General features: G+C 40.2%; 1 protein-coding gene across 1 annotated transcript in view; it reads right to left on the bottom strand.

Annotated features, from left to right (window-relative positions):
- Positions 1–316: 316 nt before the first annotated feature.
- smg5 (SMG5 nonsense mediated mRNA decay factor) overlaps positions 317–22,409 on the bottom strand; it is a 28,301-nt gene continuing 6,208 nt past the window's right edge. Inside the window, exons 4-22 of the mRNA XM_085178273.1 lie at positions 22,113–22,269; positions 20,640–20,729; positions 19,940–20,029; positions 19,046–19,124; positions 18,837–18,962; positions 17,596–17,664; positions 15,670–15,899; positions 15,271–15,408; positions 12,343–13,263; positions 12,040–12,209; positions 11,875–11,950; positions 10,285–10,460; positions 8,583–8,741; positions 8,345–8,404; positions 6,563–6,722; positions 4,557–4,647; positions 4,406–4,480; positions 4,180–4,318; positions 317–1,670 (exon numbers count right to left, since the gene is read on the bottom strand). Of these exons, the coding sequence (XP_085034399.1) occupies positions 1,587–1,670; positions 4,180–4,318; positions 4,406–4,480; positions 4,557–4,647; positions 6,563–6,722; positions 8,345–8,404; positions 8,583–8,741; positions 10,285–10,460; positions 11,875–11,950; positions 12,040–12,209; positions 12,343–13,263; positions 15,271–15,408; positions 15,670–15,899; positions 17,596–17,664; positions 18,837–18,962; positions 19,046–19,124; positions 19,940–20,029; positions 20,640–20,729; positions 22,113–22,269 (3,090 nt within the window). The 3' untranslated portion in view covers positions 317–1,586. The remainder of the gene's footprint in view (positions 1,671–4,179; positions 4,319–4,405; positions 4,481–4,556; positions 4,648–6,562; positions 6,723–8,344; positions 8,405–8,582; positions 8,742–10,284; positions 10,461–11,874; positions 11,951–12,039; positions 12,210–12,342; positions 13,264–15,270; positions 15,409–15,669; positions 15,900–17,595; positions 17,665–18,836; positions 18,963–19,045; positions 19,125–19,939; positions 20,030–20,639; positions 20,730–22,112; positions 22,270–22,409) is intronic.

The raw sequence follows: 22,409 nt of genomic DNA, 5'->3' as shown, positions 1-22,409 counted from the left end.
TATGCTGGGTTTTTGCTTCCAAGAAGCCTTTAAACTCGTGGAACTGGTATCCCAAACTAAAACCAGAGTCCTGGATTGTATTTCATGTCTCACAAGTATGTGAAAACAGCTCCACTCCCACACAACCCCAGTGCAGCCCTGTGCTGCTTTTATCTAAAAGGCTGATTAAGAAACCTCCGTTCCCAGCTGCAGAGGACAGAGCTGTCTTCACAGGTTTCTGCTTCTCGCCTTTTTGATTTATTTAATGTAGTGATCTGGTGAAAACAAAAGGTGACATAGGGTCAACAGAGGACTGATAAGAAGAAAGAGGTCAACATCGTTGAGAGTTTCTTTTTATTGTTCAATGCATGGCCACACACATATACTGGTTTTCTTTTGCACAGTGCAAGATGGGACAGTCACTATGGAAATGGTGATGTAGATGGGGTACATTTTAGGAGTTTACAGGGGTCCCACCTTCCTCGGGGAAAAGCCAGCTAGCTCCTTCTCTTTTCTTAGCCTCCACAACGACTAGCTACAACACGAGGCCAATCGGCTTCTAGCTACCCTCCTCACGCTAACGTTACACCTCGATAAATAGATTCTAGGCTCCTTTTAATTTTCAGAACCGAAGGTTTGTTTAGTTGATCCACGCACGACAGCAACCCCTTTCTTTTCCCTTAAACATTCTTGCATATATCATTCAGATTTAGCTTAGAAAAAGCAAAATAAACAACATCATTTGGGTACAAAAATAAAATCCAAATTAAAACCTTTAACAGGGCAACGCCTGTCATGTGTTTTTTTTTCCTTTTCTCATACTGAGATAGCACAATACATAAGTCACTGGTCACAAAAGTACACTGCAAATAAAGAAAAACAAACCCCCCCCCCAAAAAAAAGCCACATAGGAAAGAAACCGCTCCCAGAGAAGTCTTCCTCAACCCTTCCTAGAGGCTGACGAGCTACGAGATGAGGGCTGGAAGCCTCGAGCGTCAGGTGAACAGAGCACGTTTTCTCTGTCTCGAAGCTGTCGTCATACAGCCTTGACTTTACAAAAACACAGCCCCACCACACTCGCACATTCTTGACCCTGCTTCTCAAATACAGACTGAAGGGAAAGGGGAAAAAGGGAACGGAAATCCAAACCACTGCTCTAAATATCTATATGGATTCAGCTTGAATGTGTTTGTGTGCTCGCCGTTTCTCTCAACACGTATGTACTCGTTTGCTAACATATACAGTGTATTCCTGGTTAGGGAGTGAACCAGGGGCACTTAAAATTGTGTAGCGTCATCCCGCCATTTCCTCACCCCGACCACTAGGGGTCACTCTTTATGTTTAGGATTAGGAGTGGGAGATCTGCGTCATTTCGCCCGCCTTTCTCTTTTTTTAGTTACTTTAAAAAAAATTTTTTTTAACTCCACTATTCACTTTTCCAACCCTCTAAGCTTTTTAACTCCTCGATCCAGCTTTCTTTGAGTTGTTTTTTTGCCTTTGGAGACGCAGATACACACAGAGCAAAAGAGTGGGAGAAAGAGAGAGGGAGCAAGTGTTGTGATCGATCAGCTGTTCGCAGCGCCGACAGCTGCTCCCCTTTTGACCTCTCAGCCAATCTCCTTCCACTGACGGTAGAACTCCACGATGTTCTTCAGCTCCATACCTGCTGAGCCAGCCGCCTGGATCGCCGCCTGGTGGAGACAAACGAGGCATGAAGATAAACAAAGTATTTCTCAAATTTGTACATTTTTAAGCTCAGTAGGCAGAACTTGTCCACAGTCTGCAAGCGGTGACAAAACTTGTCACCTTCTCAGACCAAAAGGCAAGTTTATTTGTATAGCACAATTCAACAACAAGGTGATTCAAAGTGCTTTACAGATATATTAGAAACAAAAACAATGATTTAAAATTGATTAAAACAAGCAAACTAACTAACAAACAAACAAAACAGTATATAAAATCAAAACAGATAAAATCAGTAGTTAAAATGTAAGTTTTGAAATTTAAGCTTAAAAGTGTGGATTTGGTGCTTTATTCAAATGCAGCTGAGAACAGGTGAGTCTTCAACCTGGATTTAAATAAACTGAGTGTTTCAGCTGATCTGAGACTTTCTGGGAGTTTGTTCCAGATATATGGAGCATAAAAGCTGAATGCAGCTTCTCCGTGTCTGGTTCTGACTCTGGGGACTGATAAAAGACCGGATCCAGATGAGCTGAGGGATCTGGAAGGTTCATACTGGGTCAGGAGGTCACTGATGTATTTTGGTCCTAAACCATTCAGAGCTTCATAGACCAGCATCAGAACTTTAAAGTCTGTCCTCTGACGGACAGGCAGCCAGTGTAAAGACCTCAGAGCTGGACTGATGTGGTCCACTTGTTTGGTCTTAGTGAGGACTCGAGCAGCAGAGCTCTGAATGAGCTGTAGTTGTCTGACTGATTTTTTAGGTAGACCTGTAAAGATGCTGTTACAGTAATCAAGCCTACTAAAGATGAATGCATGGACTAGTTTTTCCAAAAATAAACTTCACCTACAGACCCAGTGAGTTAAACACAAAAGTACAACAGGAAACACAGGAAAGTGCAACACCACGAAAGCCTGAAAGAATGTGAGAAGCTGAACCCTTCACTTCTAATTTTAGTATTGCCCAGACTGAGGTAACATCCTATGGGCTTCCTGGATGCAGACTTTTTAATGCATTTCTTTACGTTATCATTTTTCATGTTCTTTTTCTATTTTTTGTTCAGCTTTTTGGTTTTTCCTTTGTTTCCTGCACCACCTCTGCTCCGTCTGTTAGCAGTGGTAGATGAGGTGAATGTGGGATGGTGACTTTGAGGTCAAACTTTCCAGACATTTGTAGCAGATGCAACTAGGGCTGCTCAATTAATCGAATTTTAATCACGATTATGATCTGGGCTTTCAACGATCATTAAAAATGACTGAGCCGATTATTAGCCCCTCCCACGTGCTTTACTCTCGCGCTGCTCTGTGTGGCAAATCGAGCGCACCTCTCTGCATTTCGAACACGTGTCACAACAATTAAGAGCAGCGGTCTCCAACCTTTTTTGCGCCACGGACCGGTTTATGCCCGACAACATTTTCATGGACCGGCCTTTAAGGTGTCGCGGATAAATACAACAAAATAAAACTAGTACCGGTACCGAAAAAAAAGAAAATTTATTCATAACACACGTGAAAAGACCCAGGAAAACCAAGTAAACGATAAAAAAATAACGCTGAAACTGATAAAAACTATAAATTTCACACCTGAGCCTCAACTTTCGCGGCCCGGTACCAAACGACTCACGGACCAGTACCGGTCTGAGGCCTGGGGTTGGGGACCGCTGATTAAGAGGACCCGAGGGAAGCTCGAAAAGCTAAGCCGAAGTTATTTGGAGAGGAGAGTGACTGCTGTTGGTTGAAAAGAGGTAAAAAAAACTTCAGTGGTGTGGAAACATTATGTGTTCGAGTCAGACGTGGATCAAGTAGACACAGTGTGTAAACTTTGCTACAGTGTCGTAGCTGCACCACAGAGCAACACTGCAAAGTTCACTAAACATAGATGTTGCAAACATTTGCACTGTTATCAGTATTTGCACTATTTTATATTATTTTTGACAATCTTTAAAGTCATTATTCAACACATTGTTATTGTTAAATAAATATCGTCAAATAATCGAGATCTCAATTTCAGTGAAAATAATCGTGATTATCATTTTTGCCATAATCGAGCAGCCCTTGATGCAACTATAGTATAAATCTTAGGTGACTTCCTTCTCGAATTACCGCATTCACAAGACTTTCAGAAAACTTGACCTCTGACCCTTGAGGTTGAGTTCACTGAGATTCAAATACATCCGAGATCTTTAGCAGATACACCTTTGGTATCAATTTGAAGCTCCTATGTCACCTCATTCTCGAGTTAACACATTCACAAATGCTGCGTGCCGGCCTGCAGAGGTGACAACAATAACCTTTTATGGCTGAGCGAAGTCCGACTCCTTGGAAGCAGAAATATTTAAAAATGAGGAGTGACTCAAGACTTTTGCACAGTGCTGTACTTTAGAAAATACTGATCCGTGTTTAACAGTGATGAACACAAAGCAGTGAAGACGGCACCGAAGCCAAAAGAGCAGAAACTAAAGGTGGGAACGCTCCTGAGTGCTCGTGTCTGTGAGATAAAACATACAGCGAGTTACTGACCTTCATCGCTGCTGACCGAGAGCAAAGCTCCTCTACTTCATGGCCTGTAAGAATGGTCACCATACCGGCTGTATCTTCATCTCCGTTGCTCTGGGAGACTGTTAGCTGACGGCAACTATCCACCATCTTGTACAGATGCCTAGAAACAAGGAAACTGGGTCAGTCAAGCCGGAAGTCATATTCACGGGAACAAATAAGACGTCAGCAGGAGGGAAGTAGAGCTGACCAGGCTTCGATGTCCTGCCGCTTCAGCTTATCTCTCTCAAAACTTCGACCCGACTCCTTCTGGCAGCGGATGTATCTACAGAGGAGGAAAGAAATAAGATTTAAAGAGAGTTTTTATTGAGATAAATGTTTCATCTCACAACTTAACCCACCTGTTGCCTTTACGGAATTCAGACTCCAGGAAGCGGATTCCATCCCTCGCACCAGCGTTTTCCTTCTTTAACCTGTCAAGTCCATCAATCACTAAAAGAAAAGGGGAGTCCACATTAAACACCTGGGCAAACAGCAACTCCAGCGCTCAGGTCTGCTTTGACACTTTGAGCAGAGGGCGAATCATAAATGAAGCTAGAACTGAGCTCATTTAATTGTTGTTATATTTTGCCTCTCTGCGAGTCAGTGAACAGTGACGGGGAGTGCACGGGGGTGGTGCCAGGGGAATAATGTGCCGGCCAGAGATGATTTACTCCACGTGGAATGCAGGTATGCACCCAAACCAATCAGTGACTAGGTCACCCCAAACTGGCACATGTGACCGACTGCTGCTGTCTAGTGTCATTAGTCAGGAAGCAGCTTGGTACACACTAAATAAACCAGAGCTGTCATAACCACTAGTGAGGATTTTTTCTTCTTTTTTTAGGGCAACAAATAATTATAAAAGAATCAATTTCCTGTTAATAATCAGTTCATTTTTTTAGGCTAGAAGAAGTTATAAAATAGTGAAGATTGCTTGTAATGTTCAAGCGCCTCAAAAATAACAAGACAAACCAGCAAATACTAATTTTATAAGTTGTTTGAAATCTTAAATTGATTTTCACGATGACTGATAACAGATTTATCAGTTTGTTTCAGCACCACTCATTCCTTTCACAATCTGTGTTACGTTACATGTCACAGCCTGGCTCTAAATTTATGTATTTATCACCCCAAAATTCTACATACAACATCCCATAATGACAAAGTGAAAAAGGTTTGCTTCATGTTGTTGCACACAGTGGCCTTTCTGTACAAAGTCTGTATGGGGAAATAAAAACTAGCCTCCATCTGTGACAAACTCGCCCACAAAAGGGGAAAAAAAAGCAACAAGACTGTGTTGAAAATATGTTTAACCTCAATTAGTAAAGAACGAAAAAAGAAAGAAGAAAGAAAGAAAAAAGTGAGGCTTCATTTCCTAAAACTTAAATACATGTTTGCTTATAGAAAAACATGAACACACATCGACTTCTAAGTAAGGTAACACAGACTCTTCGTCTTCACCAACATGTGGATCAGTCATGTTTATGAGCACAGTCACTATCACAGGTTTCTGAGCCACGAAAAACTCTCCTCTTAACAACTTTTGGACTTGATTAACTTTATTAATACTTTATTTAAACTTGCATGTTTGTGCCAATCTGGATTTTCTGCAGGTGTCACCAATATATAGTTTTAAATATGCATTTTATGACTACAATAATTACATTAATACCAAAATATAAAAGGGATCAGTTCTTTCCTGTTTTCCCAGCTGTATGCAGGAATATTTTCCAATAATAACAATAATAAGAATAACTGAAATGAAAACAATCTAAAGCCATTAAAGAAACAGAAACTGGACGACTAGACTATTTTTAGTTAATTAGTTTTTGTTAAAATCTACGTTTGCCTGTTATCACATTTGAGATACTGCAGTCTGGGAAATTAACACTCAAAATACCTACAGCAGGTGAGGGAAAATATTTAAGACTTTGTTTATCGGTACAGAAAAAAGGTTTCAACTCTTTTCCCCGTAAACACGACATCTGACAACCTTTTTGCTTTGGAAGCCTGAAAACTGGCAGAAACTGTTCAGTTCAGAAAAGAGAAACCAGGATTACCCCTACGAGGGATCTGAGAAGGAAAGCGTTAAGACAACCTGGTATTTTTCCTGCATAATCTCGGCCTCGGGTCCAATTCTAGCGGTGAGTAACATTGTGCGAATTTATGGAGAGGCTTCTAAGACTTATTTTTATAAAGGATTAGGTTCAGACTGATATTTTGCTCTGTCATCCTATGAAGCACAATCACTGAACAAGAGAAAGATCCCTGTAAATCCATTAATCCCCACCACCTATGTGGGGAAATGGTACAAACAGCGGCTGTGTACCGCTGTTCCAGACAAAAGATGCCACGGTGCACTGACCTGTTCGTGGGATGATGATGATAAAGCAGCCGCTACCAGCCAGCTGCCGGATGAGGTTCAGATGCTGGCACAGAGCAGCTGTGTCTGGCACCAGGTAGGGAGACATGGATGACTGGGCTTTAGGCTGCTGAAGGCTGCCCTCTAGCTGTGACACCTCCAACTGCAAGGAGAGGACAGAAGAAAGGAATCAACTCGTTATTAGGGGTGGGGGAAAAAATTGATACTGTGTAGTATGGTGATATTTTGTTTGCTAATAATGTATCGATACAGGGACAGCAGAAATCGATATTTTGTTACAAAAAAGGTTTTTGTGCTCTGACTTCAGAGCATGTTGATCCTTTTTCTGAGCAAGAATCCTGACATTCCTTCACTGTCCAAATGTGTTTAACTTGTTTTATGGCACCAATAAACATGACAGTTTACTTATTTTAATTTAAGACATGTTTGATTTTAATTAAGTTTAAAACTTTTTTATTTAATGTAAAATTATATTTTGTTTTAATTTACTTTCAAATTCTTCAGTTGCTGAAGGGGCTGCATAGTTTTCATAAACTGCATAGTTCAGAATAGCTATAATTGTACCAGATGGTTGCGTTCAGTTAAGTTGGACTAGACTGTAATACAAACCGTTCAGTTTGTCAACAATAAAACTGAAATGAGAGAAAGACTGAGTGTGAGACTTTGATATTAGATCAAATGAATATTGATAAAGTTTACCTTTATGTACAGAATCTGAATATTGCAAAATAGTTTTAAAAATTGCAATAATATCGTATCGTGAGTTGTATGGTGATTCCCACCTCTACTCGTTATGATCTGTAATTAAATTAAGAAGCGTGTAGATTTTATTTTAACATGTATTGTAGTCAGTGATGGATGCTTGTAGTCTAATAAACAATGTCACTCCTTGCAAACTTTCTCTTCTCAAGATTTCTCCAATAAATTTTATGAACATTTTGTCACAGCTGATAAAAGATAATTACATTCTGATGACACTGGTGCACATGGCATTCGATATACTACATAATGTATTTACTATTGCTGCATGTCTCCCGCCGCCCCCTGTTGGTTACCTGTATATCACTAAGCTCTGTGGTCTGGCCTTACAAACTGGAAGCTACCAAGCGTGAGCAGGAGGTTGTCTCTCATGGTCTCTCCTGCCTTCAGTTTGTTTTTGTATGATTTAGAGTCATTTCTGATGGACTCGGTGGTCATATTTTTATTTCTATTAGATTTAGATCTAATGTTTGTTTACGTCAGAGACGGGAAATCTGCAGCGGAGTGGTCGGAGTTGCTTCCTTTCTTCTTGTTAACTTTGGCCGGCCAATCAGGCTCATGTTTTATGTTAATGATGGATTATTGTTAATTACAGCTGTTTTTTTCTTCTTATCAACACTCTGGTTGATTATGTTGGCCCTCTTTTGCAGTAAACCTTTCAGAACACTTTGTGTGTTATTTTCATCGCTAAAGAGGGAGGCTGTTCTCATATCCAGCACTTCTTAGAGACGCACACGTTCTCTTTGAGCAGGTCCTATGATGCATAAGCAGCAGCAATACTCTCACTTGCAGACAGTTGTTTTTTAACCTAAAATGAAACTTAATAATTAAACCAATCATTAACCAATTAATAAACATCACCATTTCATGATTTGTTAATTGTAAAGAAACTATAATTAACTATATTTATAATACCATAATTAGTCATCAATTTACCGTGTATTAGTAATTGTTATAAAGCGATAACAACACAAAGAGTCAGGGGACAGTAACTAAAATAAAAACCTGTAGTCGAAGCTGGGCCATGTCCCTCATTAATCGATTTCGACGAGCCTCCTCTTCAGCCTGGACAAACAAAAACAAACAAACAAAGAAAACGGGGTCAATATGTAAAAAAACAAACAAAAACATGTTGGGTTCCAGTCATTATATATTTATTTTATAGGTCATAATAGAAAAACACTGACACAACACCACAGGTTTTTTAAATTTTAAACTGTGTAATGACTAAAATGTCAATCACCATGCGAAACTGGGCCTTGGCCTGCTGCACCAGATTATCCTGTTTGGACTGACTAACGCTGGTGAAGATGCCCGCCTCTGGGTTAAAGTGCAGCACGTTGCCTTGGAGACTTGTCAGGAAGTGGCCAAAGCTGCGAATACAACACACTCGTACCACACACTGAAAGAAACACAAAGACAAAAAAAACAACAACAAACTTTAATGACGCAAAGATTTAGAACTGAGGATATCTGATTACACATTTAGACTTCACAGGAGTTTTACTCAAATATTTCCATCTCTGTACAGATATACTTCAACTATATCTGAAGATATGTTGCAGTAATAATGGCCTGCCTGCATTTGTATAGCGCTTTACTCCGTCCCTAAGGACCCCAAAGCGCTTTACACTACATTCACACACTGGTGATGGCAGCTACATTGTAGCCACAGCTGCCCTGGGGCACACTGACAGAGGCAAGGCTGCCAGACACTGGCGCCACCGGGCCCTCTGACCACCACCAGTAGGCAAACATGGGGGTTAGTATCTTGCCCGAGGATATTTGGCATGCAGCCACCGACCTTCTGATTAGTGGCTGAACCACCGACCTTCTGATTAGTGGCTGACCTGCTCTGCCACCTGAGCTACAGCCACCCCAGTAGTGGTTTGAGGAAGTATTTGGTTGTCATTTTTGAACACCAGCTCACTGCATATTTGTCGAATGGACAGTCATATACCAGTTATTGCTGTCTTTAACACCACAGATGGTGAAGTGCATCTTGATTTGTCAGCAAAGGCAGAAACAGAGACAGCAGAATGTTTTTATCTTGGCCAGGTCTAAAGTCAGTGAGATCAGTTTATCTGTAGGTTGAGTTCTAAGTCGATTAAATAACTTATTTTGGTTACACACACACACACACACACACACGTCCCCGATTCAAATCAACAGTCCAAAGTCTGGAAGTATTTAGGTCACTATTACATGACACTATTTTTCTGTTAATCGACTATTAGCTTTCAGCTCTAATTTCAATTACTGAGCTAATTTCATTAAATGTGTAAATCTTCTAAAATTAAACTCTTATTGCATTTTAAGTGATTCTTTAATAAAACCATGTTTTTGTCTGTATTTATTGTAGTTTTTGTTTGTCTACATTTATTTTTGCAATCTTATGTTGCAATCTTTGTAGACCGTACAATGACCATCCCCGCTGAATCTTTGTCTGCGATCTATGATGCATGGCTGCTCCCCTTGGTGGCGTAGTACACTGATCATGTTGATCATGATAACAGCAGGATGACATAATAACAAGCAAATAATCTGTGCTGCAACACCTCAGACTAGAATTTCTTCTTTGTTTTCTTAAATCCATTTCGTATGTTGTTTTTTTCCCTACAACATTTGTGGGTATTGTGTCGATTTTATGTTGTGCTCTCATTGGCTGGTTTGACAGACACAAGTCTGGATTTCTCATATCGTCTGAATTTTGTCCCTTTACAACAGCCTATTTTGAATTTCTCTTTGTAGGACTGTTGTTTGGAGTCACGGCCAAAGATATCAACACCATTCTTTCACATGTGCCATCTTTTTCTCAAAATAACCAAAATTTCAGTGTTTACCCAGCTTAAGACAATAAATCAGAGACAATTTCCTTGTGTGCCTTCCAGTGTTTTTAGCCTGCACTTAATTTGATGTGCATGTATGAGTCTGCGTGCCTGTACCTCTTGTAGGGGACTGAGGGAGGAGTTGCGCCGGGAAAAGTCAAGGCGGCGGTGGGCTACACCGAGAGCAGGCAGGTGTCGCAGAGCCAGATCCTCAGGCAGCAGCAGACTCTGGACCAAATCCGGTCGCTCACACTCATTTAACAACTCTGTCACTTCAGCATTCAGACTGAGCTCTGCAGCAAGAACACACAAATACAAATTAGTACCATAGATGTAGACTCAGAGCACACTCAGAGTGTTAAAGTCACACAGGGAGATAACTATTCAGTGCGAGAGCTGAGCGTTACACAGTATTGTCGGTAAAGTGAGTGTACAGTACAGGGATGAGATCAGAGCTCAGATGTAAGCACAACAAGAAAAATCACCTAATTGCATTGAAAATAATGTGTTGTTTTAACCCTTTAAAGCCGGTCGGTGCGGACACGCTCTGTTTTGTGTAACTATTTTTAAATCCCGGTAGCACTGCAACCACGTAAGCTAGTGCAATAATTTTTTTTGCATATGAAACCGGAGGAGTTGTACTTACATCTTATGCCATCAGCTTGTCCTTGGTCACAGTTTCCTTCCACATATAGCTTTGCAAAAACTGCATAAAAAGCACTTGCAGCAACAAAAACATAATATTCCAGAAACACGCTTTGCTGATCCGATCAGCTGTTCATAACACTTCCTACGTTGGAATAGACGTCAGCGCAAACTTTTGCATGTCCGCCATGACCTGCCCGAAACCAGAAGTGACGTCATTTTCGTGGAAGTGTAGTTTTTTACCATCAGGGCCTCATGAGCCTATACTGGTGTTTTTAAAAGTTATGTTTGACTTTATGACTTTCTGTGTCGTTTCTGGGATGCTTAGGACTCATATTGCACAGCTGGAAATAGTTTATTTTGATGCATATGCTGCTTTTTTGCAAATTTGTACTATAATATTTATTTTCATTTTTCCTGCAGTGTATAAAAATTGGTGTATTTCAAAAATAAAACTATGAAGATACTCAAAATAAATTTCCTGTGGTGGGAAACTATTTTGTGCAACTTTTTTGTATTTACAGTTTTGAGGGATAAGCCTCTTAAATTTCTCTAACTAGAAATATATGTTAAAAAAACAAAAACGATTTTCAATTTTTTTGTAGTTTATTGCACTTTTTTGCAATTTATGTAATTACTATGCACTTAATGCAGACATATTATTAAAATCTGGGCTATAATGGTTGTATTGATGTATATCAACTTGAAATGCTCCCAAAAATGGCTCCACAGCATGTAAAAATATAATATAAGCTCTGGCGGACTTGGTTCTATGGTAGGTCTTAAAGGGTTAATAACATGTTTCACCGTGGTGACACACTCACAACACACCATTTGTTTTACTGCTTTACATCCCCTCAGCAACACAGTGTTATTTGGTTTCTGTTTCCAAGAAATAAATAAGAGATAATTAGGCTAAGAATAAAGAAATGCTCTTGAATTAGGCTCAGAGTGCGTAGTAATTTTAATCTTTAAGGACACAGGAGAAAAAAAAATGGCAGATCCCGACTGCCGTTGAGACAAGCAGAAATCTCTGTGCAGTGCAGTCAACCAGTAACTCACCAGCCTCGAGCATCTTGCTGCCATCTGGTAGCAGGTTCAGCAGCACAGACAGTCGGTTCCACAGGCTTTGAGAACTCTGCAGAGAACACAGATGATCAGTTTGTGAAATACAATCCTGAAAAGTCAGCATTTCGTAAACAAAGCAGGAAAAATCTGTCACCTCACCTGCGCACACATGAGGATAATATCGGTATTTGTCCGTAGCCAGTCAAGAAACACCTTAACAACCTGGATTAACCCCTGATTGGTCATAATCTCCAGTTTCTCTAAGAGGGTTTTTTCACTATGTACTGACTCAGTGCTGTGTTGACTTCCTTCCGAATCAGAGTCCAAGTCTGGTGAATTAGGAAAAATGAGCCAAAAGACAAGCTTGATTAGAACACTGTGAACCCTCTGTGATCAGATGACTGAGCATCATAAAGGCAACACTGACTTTATGTTTTATATAAAACTAATGTTAAACATTACCATTTTCACTGGTTCCATTGGCAGTACCGGGGTTCATTTCACAGGGGGAATCTCCAGGAGGAGGAGGAGGAGGAGGAGTCTCTTGGGAGGGGGGAGCTGAGCTGTCAGTAGGGGTTGGAATACTCGGGGAAGACGAAGCATGAGGCCTTAAAAGCATGTTACTGAATGTTGGCGCCAGGCGAAAGCATCTCTTAGCCTGGAAGAGCTGAGAAGACATGGCCTGCAGGTTACTGCTAATGCTGGAGTCACTGGACATGAGAGGCCCATTGGTGGTCGGAGGGGTGTCGGTGGTATCCCTCTCTCCTGCGTCTTCCTTTGGTTGGTCCTCATCTTCATCATCCTGGTGCTCCCGGGCGTGACCCTCTGAGTTTTCAGAGTTTTCCGTGTCCTCTATGTCTTCTAGGTCTGAGCGAGACTCTTGACTGTTCATGTCTGAATCAGTTTCTACATCAAATGCTGTTCCTCCTTCCTCCTCCTCCTCAGAGCCGCTTCCCCAGCTGCCCTCCTCGCCCAAGGCATCTCTCTTGGGCTCCTTCTTCACAGACGACGAGTTGACTGGCGTTCCTGTTGTGGTCGCGCCTGTTGAATCGGCACGGCCCGCTCTTTCTTCATCGTCATCTTCTTCTTCTTCACTCTCGAAGCCTTCGCTCAAGTCGCTTTCGTCCTCTCCGTGGCCGTCTTTGCGAGCACAGCGGCGACGACGGAGTCGAGAAAGGCGGCTGTACTTCTTCTTCTGCCTCTGCTTCTCTTCGTTCATCTTGCGTTGTTCTTCTATGCTGCCGTGCTTGTTGGCTGCGACCCTTTCAGAGCCATCTTCATCCTTATCCTCCTCATCCTCTTGCTCCAGGGAACCATTTTGCAAAGGCCTTTCACCAGAGGGATCTGTCGGTGCAGCTGTCAGATCCTTCACGTCCAGATCGTCTAGATAGAGATAAAAACTGCGTCTTAATTTCATTCAGGTTCTTTGAGGATGTTTCTCTGGAAAAAAATACTTTTAACTATATATTTCACTAAACATTAGTATGTTCAGTGAAATACATAATGCTTATTCACTCAGAGGAACTTTAATTTCTCTCAATATACAACCAAGTTAAGCAAATGCTTTGTAAAAATAAAGAAACTTCACAAGAGCGTGAGTTTTACCAAAAGATGTTTACTTTAAACCACAAAAATACTGGTGGAGCCAGTGGTACCCCTCAGCCTTGTAGTAGATACACATATGGTAACAATCTGAAAATCATACATCACCTTGATCTTAGGTTATCACATTCACAGCATTCAGAAAACTTCTGACCTTCAGGTCAAGGTCACTAAAATTCAAACCAGTTCGGATTTTTAGTAGATACACCCATGGTATCATTTTGAAACGTCTCCATCTGCCTTTTATGGCTGAGGGGCGTCTTAGGCATTAGGGCTGGACAAAAATATCTGTTAGCACCTTCTTTATTTATAGCGTGTGATTAAAATAAAATGCAAAGACTTCCTTCCTTTTCTTGGAGTTCTCTTATGTGCATAGTGTCAGGAGTTTTCATCACTTTATAACTGTTTGCTTCTGTCCTGCTTTGTGCTGACATATACTGTGTCTGTTAACATAGGAAAATCCTCCATAATGCTGTCCTTATTTAGGCTTTTTAGTTTAGACTCAACATTAAAAAGGCTGAATAGTGCCAATGAGCTCCATTAAAGTTATACCCAACATTCATTGTTGGAACAGGGTGTGTGCACACGCAACAAGGAGAGTGCAAGGATGCAAACCCTGGTATGGTTTTAAAGAGTCAGGTTAAGTAACACATCATCATCATCAGTGTTGGGGAGTAACGGAATACATGTACCGCCGTTACGTATTTAAAATACAAAATATGAGTAACTGTATTCCGTTACAGTTACCGTTTAAAAAGGTGGTATTTAGAATACAGTTACTTTGTTGAAATAAATGGATTACACGGCGGTACTTCCCTGTTTCATATTGTGGCGGGTCAGGACTGTTTGGGTTTTGTTTGACAGCTACGATCTGTTGTTCCAGGTGGCAGCGTTACGGTTGCCATGGTTACAGGGTGACGCTCTCTCTTTGCGTGTTTCCTGGGTGAGAGCGGCCTTTTTGTTGTTGTTGTGCTAAGCTAACAGGCAGAATGCTACAGGTATAGCTCTAAAGAATGTAGCATCATAGGCAGTGTAGTCCGTGCTGCAGGGAGAATGGACTGCCATACACGTTATGTGTCTGTGAGCGAGGGAGGGAGAAAAAGGAAAAGTACGAGGAAAAGGAAAAAACGGGAGCTGGAAGCATGTAAATATAATAATAACCACTGCAGCCAAGAAGAGAGCCTGACGAGCCCAGTTGTAAGTAAGCTATTAAGACTCGACTGTACACCGTGTTCGTGTTTTCCTCCAAAAACAATAAGTTCCGTTGGAGCAGCCTTTCAACGCCTCTCTCTGTCTCTGCTAGCAAAGTTGACCCAGACAACAAAGTAAAGCTAGTTTTCGGCTACGAGCCGACACGAACCCACCGTATTAGCCAGAGGTCCCTTTACTACGGTTCGGAGCCGCGGACCTTCAGTAACAGTAATAAATCACAGCAATAGTACATTCATGTAGTTGTAAACAGCATGATAATATATTAAGTAATCCAAAGTATTCAGAATACGTTACTCTCATTGAGTAACGTAACGGAATACGTTACAGAATACATTTTGGGGCATGTATTCTGTAATCTGTAATGGAATACATTTTAAAAGTAACCTTCCCAACACATCATCATCATATATTGACACGTCTCCAATGCATCTTAAAAAGTCCACATACTCATATAGCCAACAGTTGTTCTTGATACTGTGCTGGTTTATGGTGGTTTTTATAGCTAAGAAATAGCTTGCAGGTGCATTTTTATGCCTTTTTCCCAACACACAGGAAAAGAATACATTTCTCTTTCACCTGCAGCGTCCGTCTGAAGTGGAGGCACCTGACTCTCTGCTTCTTCCAGTTCAGCCTGAAGCCGGATGTTGACGTGGTTTACAAGGTGGGAGAAGAGGGCCAGAGTGAATGCTATGGATGCACTGTACTGCTTTGAACCTAAGGACAAAATACACAGAAACACTTAAATAAACACAAGAAAGGTTTACTTTTATACCTCTAAAGTTCCAAGTAATTCAGTGCTTTAATGACTAAAAACATATTGAAAATGGTCTGTTTTGACAACAAAGGCAGAGGGTCGAAATTTCATTCTGGGAGCGAACACGTCTGAAAACTTTTTGTTCACTTGTGGTGACATAATGAAAAATGAATGAACAAATGAATTCTTTAGAACAGCTTAAATATTACACGACCACCTACCTCCTCTCTTAAGGCTGTGCACTACCATCAGACATGTGACCACCATTTTGAAGATTAGGTTGTCAGGCAGCACAGGATAGGAGCTGTCACTGTGCTGCTGCTGCTCCTCCTCTTCCTCGCTAGGGGTGTGGTGAGCACCGCCATGTGTTGGCGGTGGCAGGTAGAACATCACCAAGTTGAAGTCTTCCAGCACCGACTGGCAGAGTGAAGTCAGCTCCGTTTCCATCAGGCTACATAAACCACACAAAATAAAGACTTACTGTAGAAACACAGTAAATGCACTTCAACAATTTAAAACTTCCAAGGATAACATTGATGGTAAGTGAAAATATAGTTGTGGACACTGGTTGTACTTTGTGTAAATACATTTGCAATCGAAAGTAGTTTTTATGCAAATCTACAGTCTCTATGAAAACAAACACCTCAGCAAGAAGATTTTATTACAGTAATATAATATTCATAGTTCCACTCTGGGTGTAACAGCCTATAGTTGCTCAAAACATATCAACAGATTAAAGCATGAAATGGAAAACACTTATATTTGACATTTAAATTAGAGCTGAGCGATATATCGAGTTTTTAAAAAATATCGATATATTTTTATACGAGATATAAGATGTGACAATATCCTTTATATCGATATAGTCTATGTTACGTTATAACTATACTTGTGGAGCCACAAGTTTGCCTCTCTTTCGTCCACTTTTGTCTTTACGCAACATTACTCGGCCTCGCCTCTCCTTCACTGAACACAACTCCCCCTCCTCCCCCATCGCTTCACCTGCAGGAAGTGACAAGATGGACACGGCAAATCTCCGTCAGCGAGTTACTGCGCATCGCCCCGTGCGTGGGGCTGGACGCCGTCAACGTGTTAGCTTGCTAACCACGCTAACGAGCTAACCACGCTAACGAGCTAACCACGCTAACGCCATGCAGCCCAGAGGCGCTGCACAGCCTAAAATCCTTTCGTTTTCTCAAAAGTTGACAGCGCGCCTTATGTATGAATTCTGGTTGTGCTTGATGACCGCGAACCGATTTTATGTGGTACACGGCGCTCAGCAATCTGTCAAAAATGTTTTAGTACGACTTTGGTAAGCTACGGTGCTGCACCGGTTGATGGATTGTCGGAGCATTACGGCTACCGAGGAGCCTCGCGGAGTGATACGTACTGTGCTTCATGTACTGTGCTGTGTTATCTCGATAACAAAAATATCGAGATATGAATTTTGGGTCATATCGCCCAGCCCTAATTTAAATGATCTGTGCCGCACTTTTGTTGACCATTTCCAAGAACAGTCGGGAGGCACATCACTATGAACTATGGGGTGGTTACCTCCTTTCCTTTCATATCGGATGGTTCAGAGTATGCTCTGCTATAAAAGGCTGAAGCTCCTTTCCTTAGCATTAAGAAAATCTGAACAGCTCTGATTATGGCCACTACACAGATACTTCCAGGTCATTTCTATCTGACCACTCATAGTGAAACAACTTGAGCACGTGACATGAACATAAACGTTTAAAAAGTGATTTTTAAAATAGTTAGTTTGCGTTTTGTTCGACCAGTCTTAAACACGCCACCTAATTACCTAAATTTACTAGAAATAAAAGCAAAGTTAAAATCTTTTTTTCCTTTATCTTAATTTTAAACCTGGCCCAGACAGACAAACTACATTTTACTCTTATCCAACAGATCTGTTTTCAAACTTTAGAAAGTTAAATATTTAACTTGACTACCACGTCAGAGGGAAGACGCTATAAACAGATTTGTTAAATATTTACTACACATGAATGTAAAAGCATCTATCTGGCATAAACTGAAAGATAAACTGGTTAAGCATTAAAATACACAAAACCAAATGATTTATTTCCACTGTGGACTTTGATTCTAAAACAGCGTGGGTGCAGAGTCACAACACAAACACAAACCTGTTCTTGGGCTGCAGCAGGCTCTGCAGATACATGAAGCTCACCAGGAGCCGCTTAATGTCTTTCGATCTGCGAAAAAGGTCACAGAAAAAATGGTCAACTACAGAGGATTGAACACAATAAAAGATCAATTTACTACTTCTATGTTTTGATAAAGAAAAATAAAAATAAATAAAAGCATTTTAAAACGAAAACATCAGTGGTTTTAGAAACATCAGTGACCTATGACCTCAGCAAAAACAGGAACATGGAAGAGAACATACATACTTTTTTAATTTGTGGTCATATTGTCTATTCTTATTTAATTCACTTAATGTACAGAATTCACCTGCTTGCCGCTTACATGCTACTACTGCACATTCATCTAATGTATATAATATATAATCTTCTTCTCTCCCCCTTTTGCACAAGTCGAGCAGTGTGTCAGGTTACATTTCACTGCGTGTTATACTTGTGTAACTATGCATGTGACGAATAAAGAATCTTGAATACAAACTTGCAGCAATGTCATTAACAACACCTGTTCACAATATATTCAACTCCATGTTTTTTAGATTTTGACTCTTAAGTGAAAACACAGAGATTTAATATAGTACAAGCTGCTTACTGGTCATTTATGTACATGGAATAAGAACATTGTTCTCTGTCCAGGTGGGAAAACAATCTTCATCTTGTTTCCCCTCCTACTACCCTCCACCCACTCCTTTTAAAACATTGTTCATTTTGTCTATATTTGTCTTTTATTCCAACTGATGCCTGTTACTTTTGTTTCTTCAACAATCTAATTTACCCAGTGGAATCATCAATCATTTAATATAATCTGGAGAGACGCTGCTTTATTTCACCAGTGGTTAGAGCGCATACGTGATTGAGACAGAGTGCACATAAGCTGTTAATTAAGTGAAGCCCCAGTAGTCAACTGGGACTGGATTTAAATTACTCTGATGTAAACAGACTGAAGTCAACATGTTTTACTATAGATACATTGTAAGCAAGTCAGTGAAGGCCATTAATAACACAAACACACAGACACACACACACACACACAGACACAGAAAGAGGAAAAATTCCAAACAAGAAAAGTAAATTTACCAAAATTGACAAATTTCAGAGGGAAAATGTTTAGTACTACCACAGTAATAACACACTTCATAGACCACAATGACCCTTAAATAGTGTGTAAAACACTGCATGAAGTGTGACTGACTAGCTTTAAAAGGTAGCCCGTGAATGTGCATCACCTTTGTCGAGAGGGAGACAACTTCTTCATTTCCTGTTTCTTTACTTGATGATACATCTTGGCAGCTTTGTCAAACAGGCGCTTCAGGTTGCCGTAGGCGCCCTCAAAGGGGGCATCTGATTGAATGCTGAGCACAGATTACATCTGTTAAGACTTACAACTTTACTAGAGCAGTTAAAAACACTGCAAACGTATCTAAACATGGCTCACCAGCGTAGGTAGTAGTAAGTTGCTTCAACATTGTAGAACTTGCTCCCTGCCAGCGTGCCCAGTTGGTTAAAAGGCATTCCTGTTGGCAGGAAACCAACACAAACCAAGTCAGCATTTATTTTTGAGTTAGTACCCAGAAAACCATGGGGTAATGCTACATTTGTTAAAAAAAAGAAATTGTAAGTTTCTCAAATAATATTGTAATATAACCCAAAAAATCATTTGAAAAGAACAAGCGTATGTAGGTTTTTATGAAATATCCCAATATCTTTCAACCCTATAATGTATGAATACAGCTGCATTTAATGTGAACGATGTCTATATAGAGAGGTGGTGGGAGGACATAAGTGATATTTATTGTTTGTCAACTACAAGAAACAATAATTAACAATTGTTCTCACAAGTATACTGACCACAAATCTTATTTTCCTGAATGAACTTAATGGTTCTTTTTGTATTAGTAGTGTCAGTAAGTTTATAATTGTTGTTGTTGTTGTGTACATAAAGAATCCAGTTACACCAGTTTATCTACAGGCCTTTAAACAAACAAAAACAAAGCAGGAAAATGTTCAACCGATGCACAATGCTAAGCTTGCCATTTTAACTGAAAAGGTGTTTATGCGCTCCATTTTTACAATAAACACACAAAAGTGTATTGACCTTCTGAGAAAGCGAGTAAGCACATTTCACAATTCTATACTTTTAATATAAAAAAGAAAAACAAACCAAAAAAAAACAACACTAAACTGGATTTAACATCTGTGTTGTTCTGGCAAGAAAAATAAAACTTTTAAATCCCCCACATCTCTTCCCTGCTGTGTAAGACCACGGGTATGGCAACACAGTACTGTTTGAAAAAACAAACAAACCAAACCCTACATTCTCGTCACTCACCTACGTGTGGCATAACTGACAATGCCTGATGGTAAAACCTCTCTGCCAGCTGCTCAGCCTCCACTCCTGCAAGCTCGTTTTGGTAGCGCGCTGAGGAGAAAATGATTTTAAACATCACAGTTAAAGGAAAAAAAAAATGCAAATCTATATGATTACAGCATTGTGGCTGAAAAGGTGAAGACTGAAATTGATTATTTCAGAAATGTGCACAAACACAAAGACCTGAAATGGCTTCAGACAAACATGAGAAGAAAAAAACAAAAATAGCTACAAAGTGAAACATCCTTCATTTTAATGCTACAGCATTCTCACAGTCTTACAAGGATGCTGGACTATCATAAACCAAACAGCTTGAAAACAGCGACTCTAATAGAATCATGGATCACTGGTCATCCAGTATGAATTTCTTAATTTACAATTTTTACAGGTTTTAATGGGTTTTAGTTCAATATATTTAATGTGCTTTAAAGTTAATCAGTAATTTTGCAGGGAAATAGGTCATATGTTCTCACTGCAGGAGTCAAGTGTTAAGTGGTACCTGTGGTTCACATAAATCTAAACCAACCAAACAGCCTTCAGCCAGCTCTACTATATAACGGAGTTAAATTTTCCCACGCTGAATGACACCTGTTCTGTCTCACACCTCTGCAAGCCCGACAGATAGTTGAATTAATTACATATTCTATTATCTTATTATTACCTAGATCTCCAAGGTAGACCAGACAGCGATGACAGGCCATCTGTGCCCACTCCATCTCCTTGGGGGTGGCTGACACTGGTTTCTTTCGCCCTGTTGGGAACAATTACACAACACTTTTTTTTTTTTTATCCATCCAATCCTTTTATCCAAAATGACTTATGTAACAACACAGCAAGATTAAAGTCCAACACAGCAACAGGGTAGCACAGAGTACAAATAAAAGAGCCGGGACCAGATACTCTTGAAGCATCTCTAATGTTCACATTAAAAACTAGTTTTGTTTAAGTTGGATAAGAAGAGTTGATTTACTCGATAGCCAGGGGCTGGGTTGTGGCATCTTTGCAGTGTTTTTTCTCAAAAATAAGAAATATCATAGAGTCAAAAACAAGTACTTTTACAGAACAGACAATAAACCATCACCTTGAGGGAACATAAAACCTCTCTGGCTGTATTTCCCTGACAACAGGACTGTACAATTACAGTAAAAAAAACAAAACAAAACACTATATTAATGATTATCCATAATCATGAATATTTAATGTGATTAGTCTTTACGATTTCTGCCTTTTTAGTAGGGATGCACCGATACCGACACCGGTGCCGATACTGTAAAATGTGTGTGTACTCATACTCATAAAAGTTAACCGATACCATGAACCGATACCAACTTATTTCATTAATCAGAGGGTGGCTTGTCATTTCTGTTGTAGTTTTTTAGATTGGCCACTAGGGGGACATCCCGCGCTAAACAGGCACAGGGTTAGGCGAGTGAGACTGGCGGCTCCAGATAAAAAAGAGAAACTGGAGGCTGCTGTAGCTAGGCTAAGCAAAATGTCAGCAGTGTGGACCGGAACAGCCAACTTTAACTCAGGTTTTGGAAAAGCGATGAAAAATGTCAAGAGAAAATCCACGGGTAGTTAAAATAACAGAGGCTCTGACTCATTTTATCGCTCTGGATGACCAGCCAATGCCAGAGTGTGTGTGTGTGTGTGGTAGAAGTATCGGTTTTTGTACTCTGTATCGGCAAGTACTCAGATCCAAGTATCGGTATCGTATCGGTTTGAAAAAATTGGTATCGTTGCATCCCTACTTTTTAGTCTTCGTTTTTGACAGTAGAGTAGTCAGGAGTCATTACCTTCACTACTGATTATTTGTTCAGTGAGTCTAAACTGCATTTAAATAGCAGTAGCAAATGAGGTCAGAGTTTTTAGTTTCTAGTACAGGTAATGTATTACATAGATTAACTATCGATAAAGTTTCAACTATCTTCATCAAGTTTTTCACAAGGACACCAGCTATACTGTCTACAGCAGACACTTACACTTTAAAAGTGTTGTTGTTACAAATAACTCAGTTTTATTCAAGGGTGGTTTAAGGATCCTGAAACAGTAGGACCTAAATGCTAATGAAAGACCATTAATTTTATTGTTATGCCTTCATCTGAGAGTGTGAGAATGCGCTGGCTCATCTAACCTATCAGTGGATCTGTGACGTGGGTCCAGTCAATGCAATCCTGCAGCTCCAGCTGGTAATGTGACTGGATGTAGAGCAGCAGGTGTTGGTAGAAACCCACGCCGGCTATCAGGTGAGTTCTGTAGGCACACTCCAGAGCACTGCGACTGTGGATGTGCTGCAGTGGAAGAAAACCCAAATCAAAAGAGAAGCGAGGACTTTAGAGAAGGGAACAGTACACTGATGAGGATGATCTGCATCAAAATAACAGGCAACTTAAAAAAGAAAATATAACTAATGTAAAATAGACAAGATTAA

This window comes from Neolamprologus multifasciatus, chromosome 11, assembly GCF_963576455.1.
Source record: "Neolamprologus multifasciatus chromosome 11, fNeoMul1.2, whole genome shotgun sequence".
NCBI classification, from domain to species: Eukaryota; Metazoa; Chordata; class Actinopteri; order Cichliformes; family Cichlidae; genus Neolamprologus; species Neolamprologus multifasciatus.
This window is presented reverse-complemented; position numbering and strand designations above follow the sequence as displayed.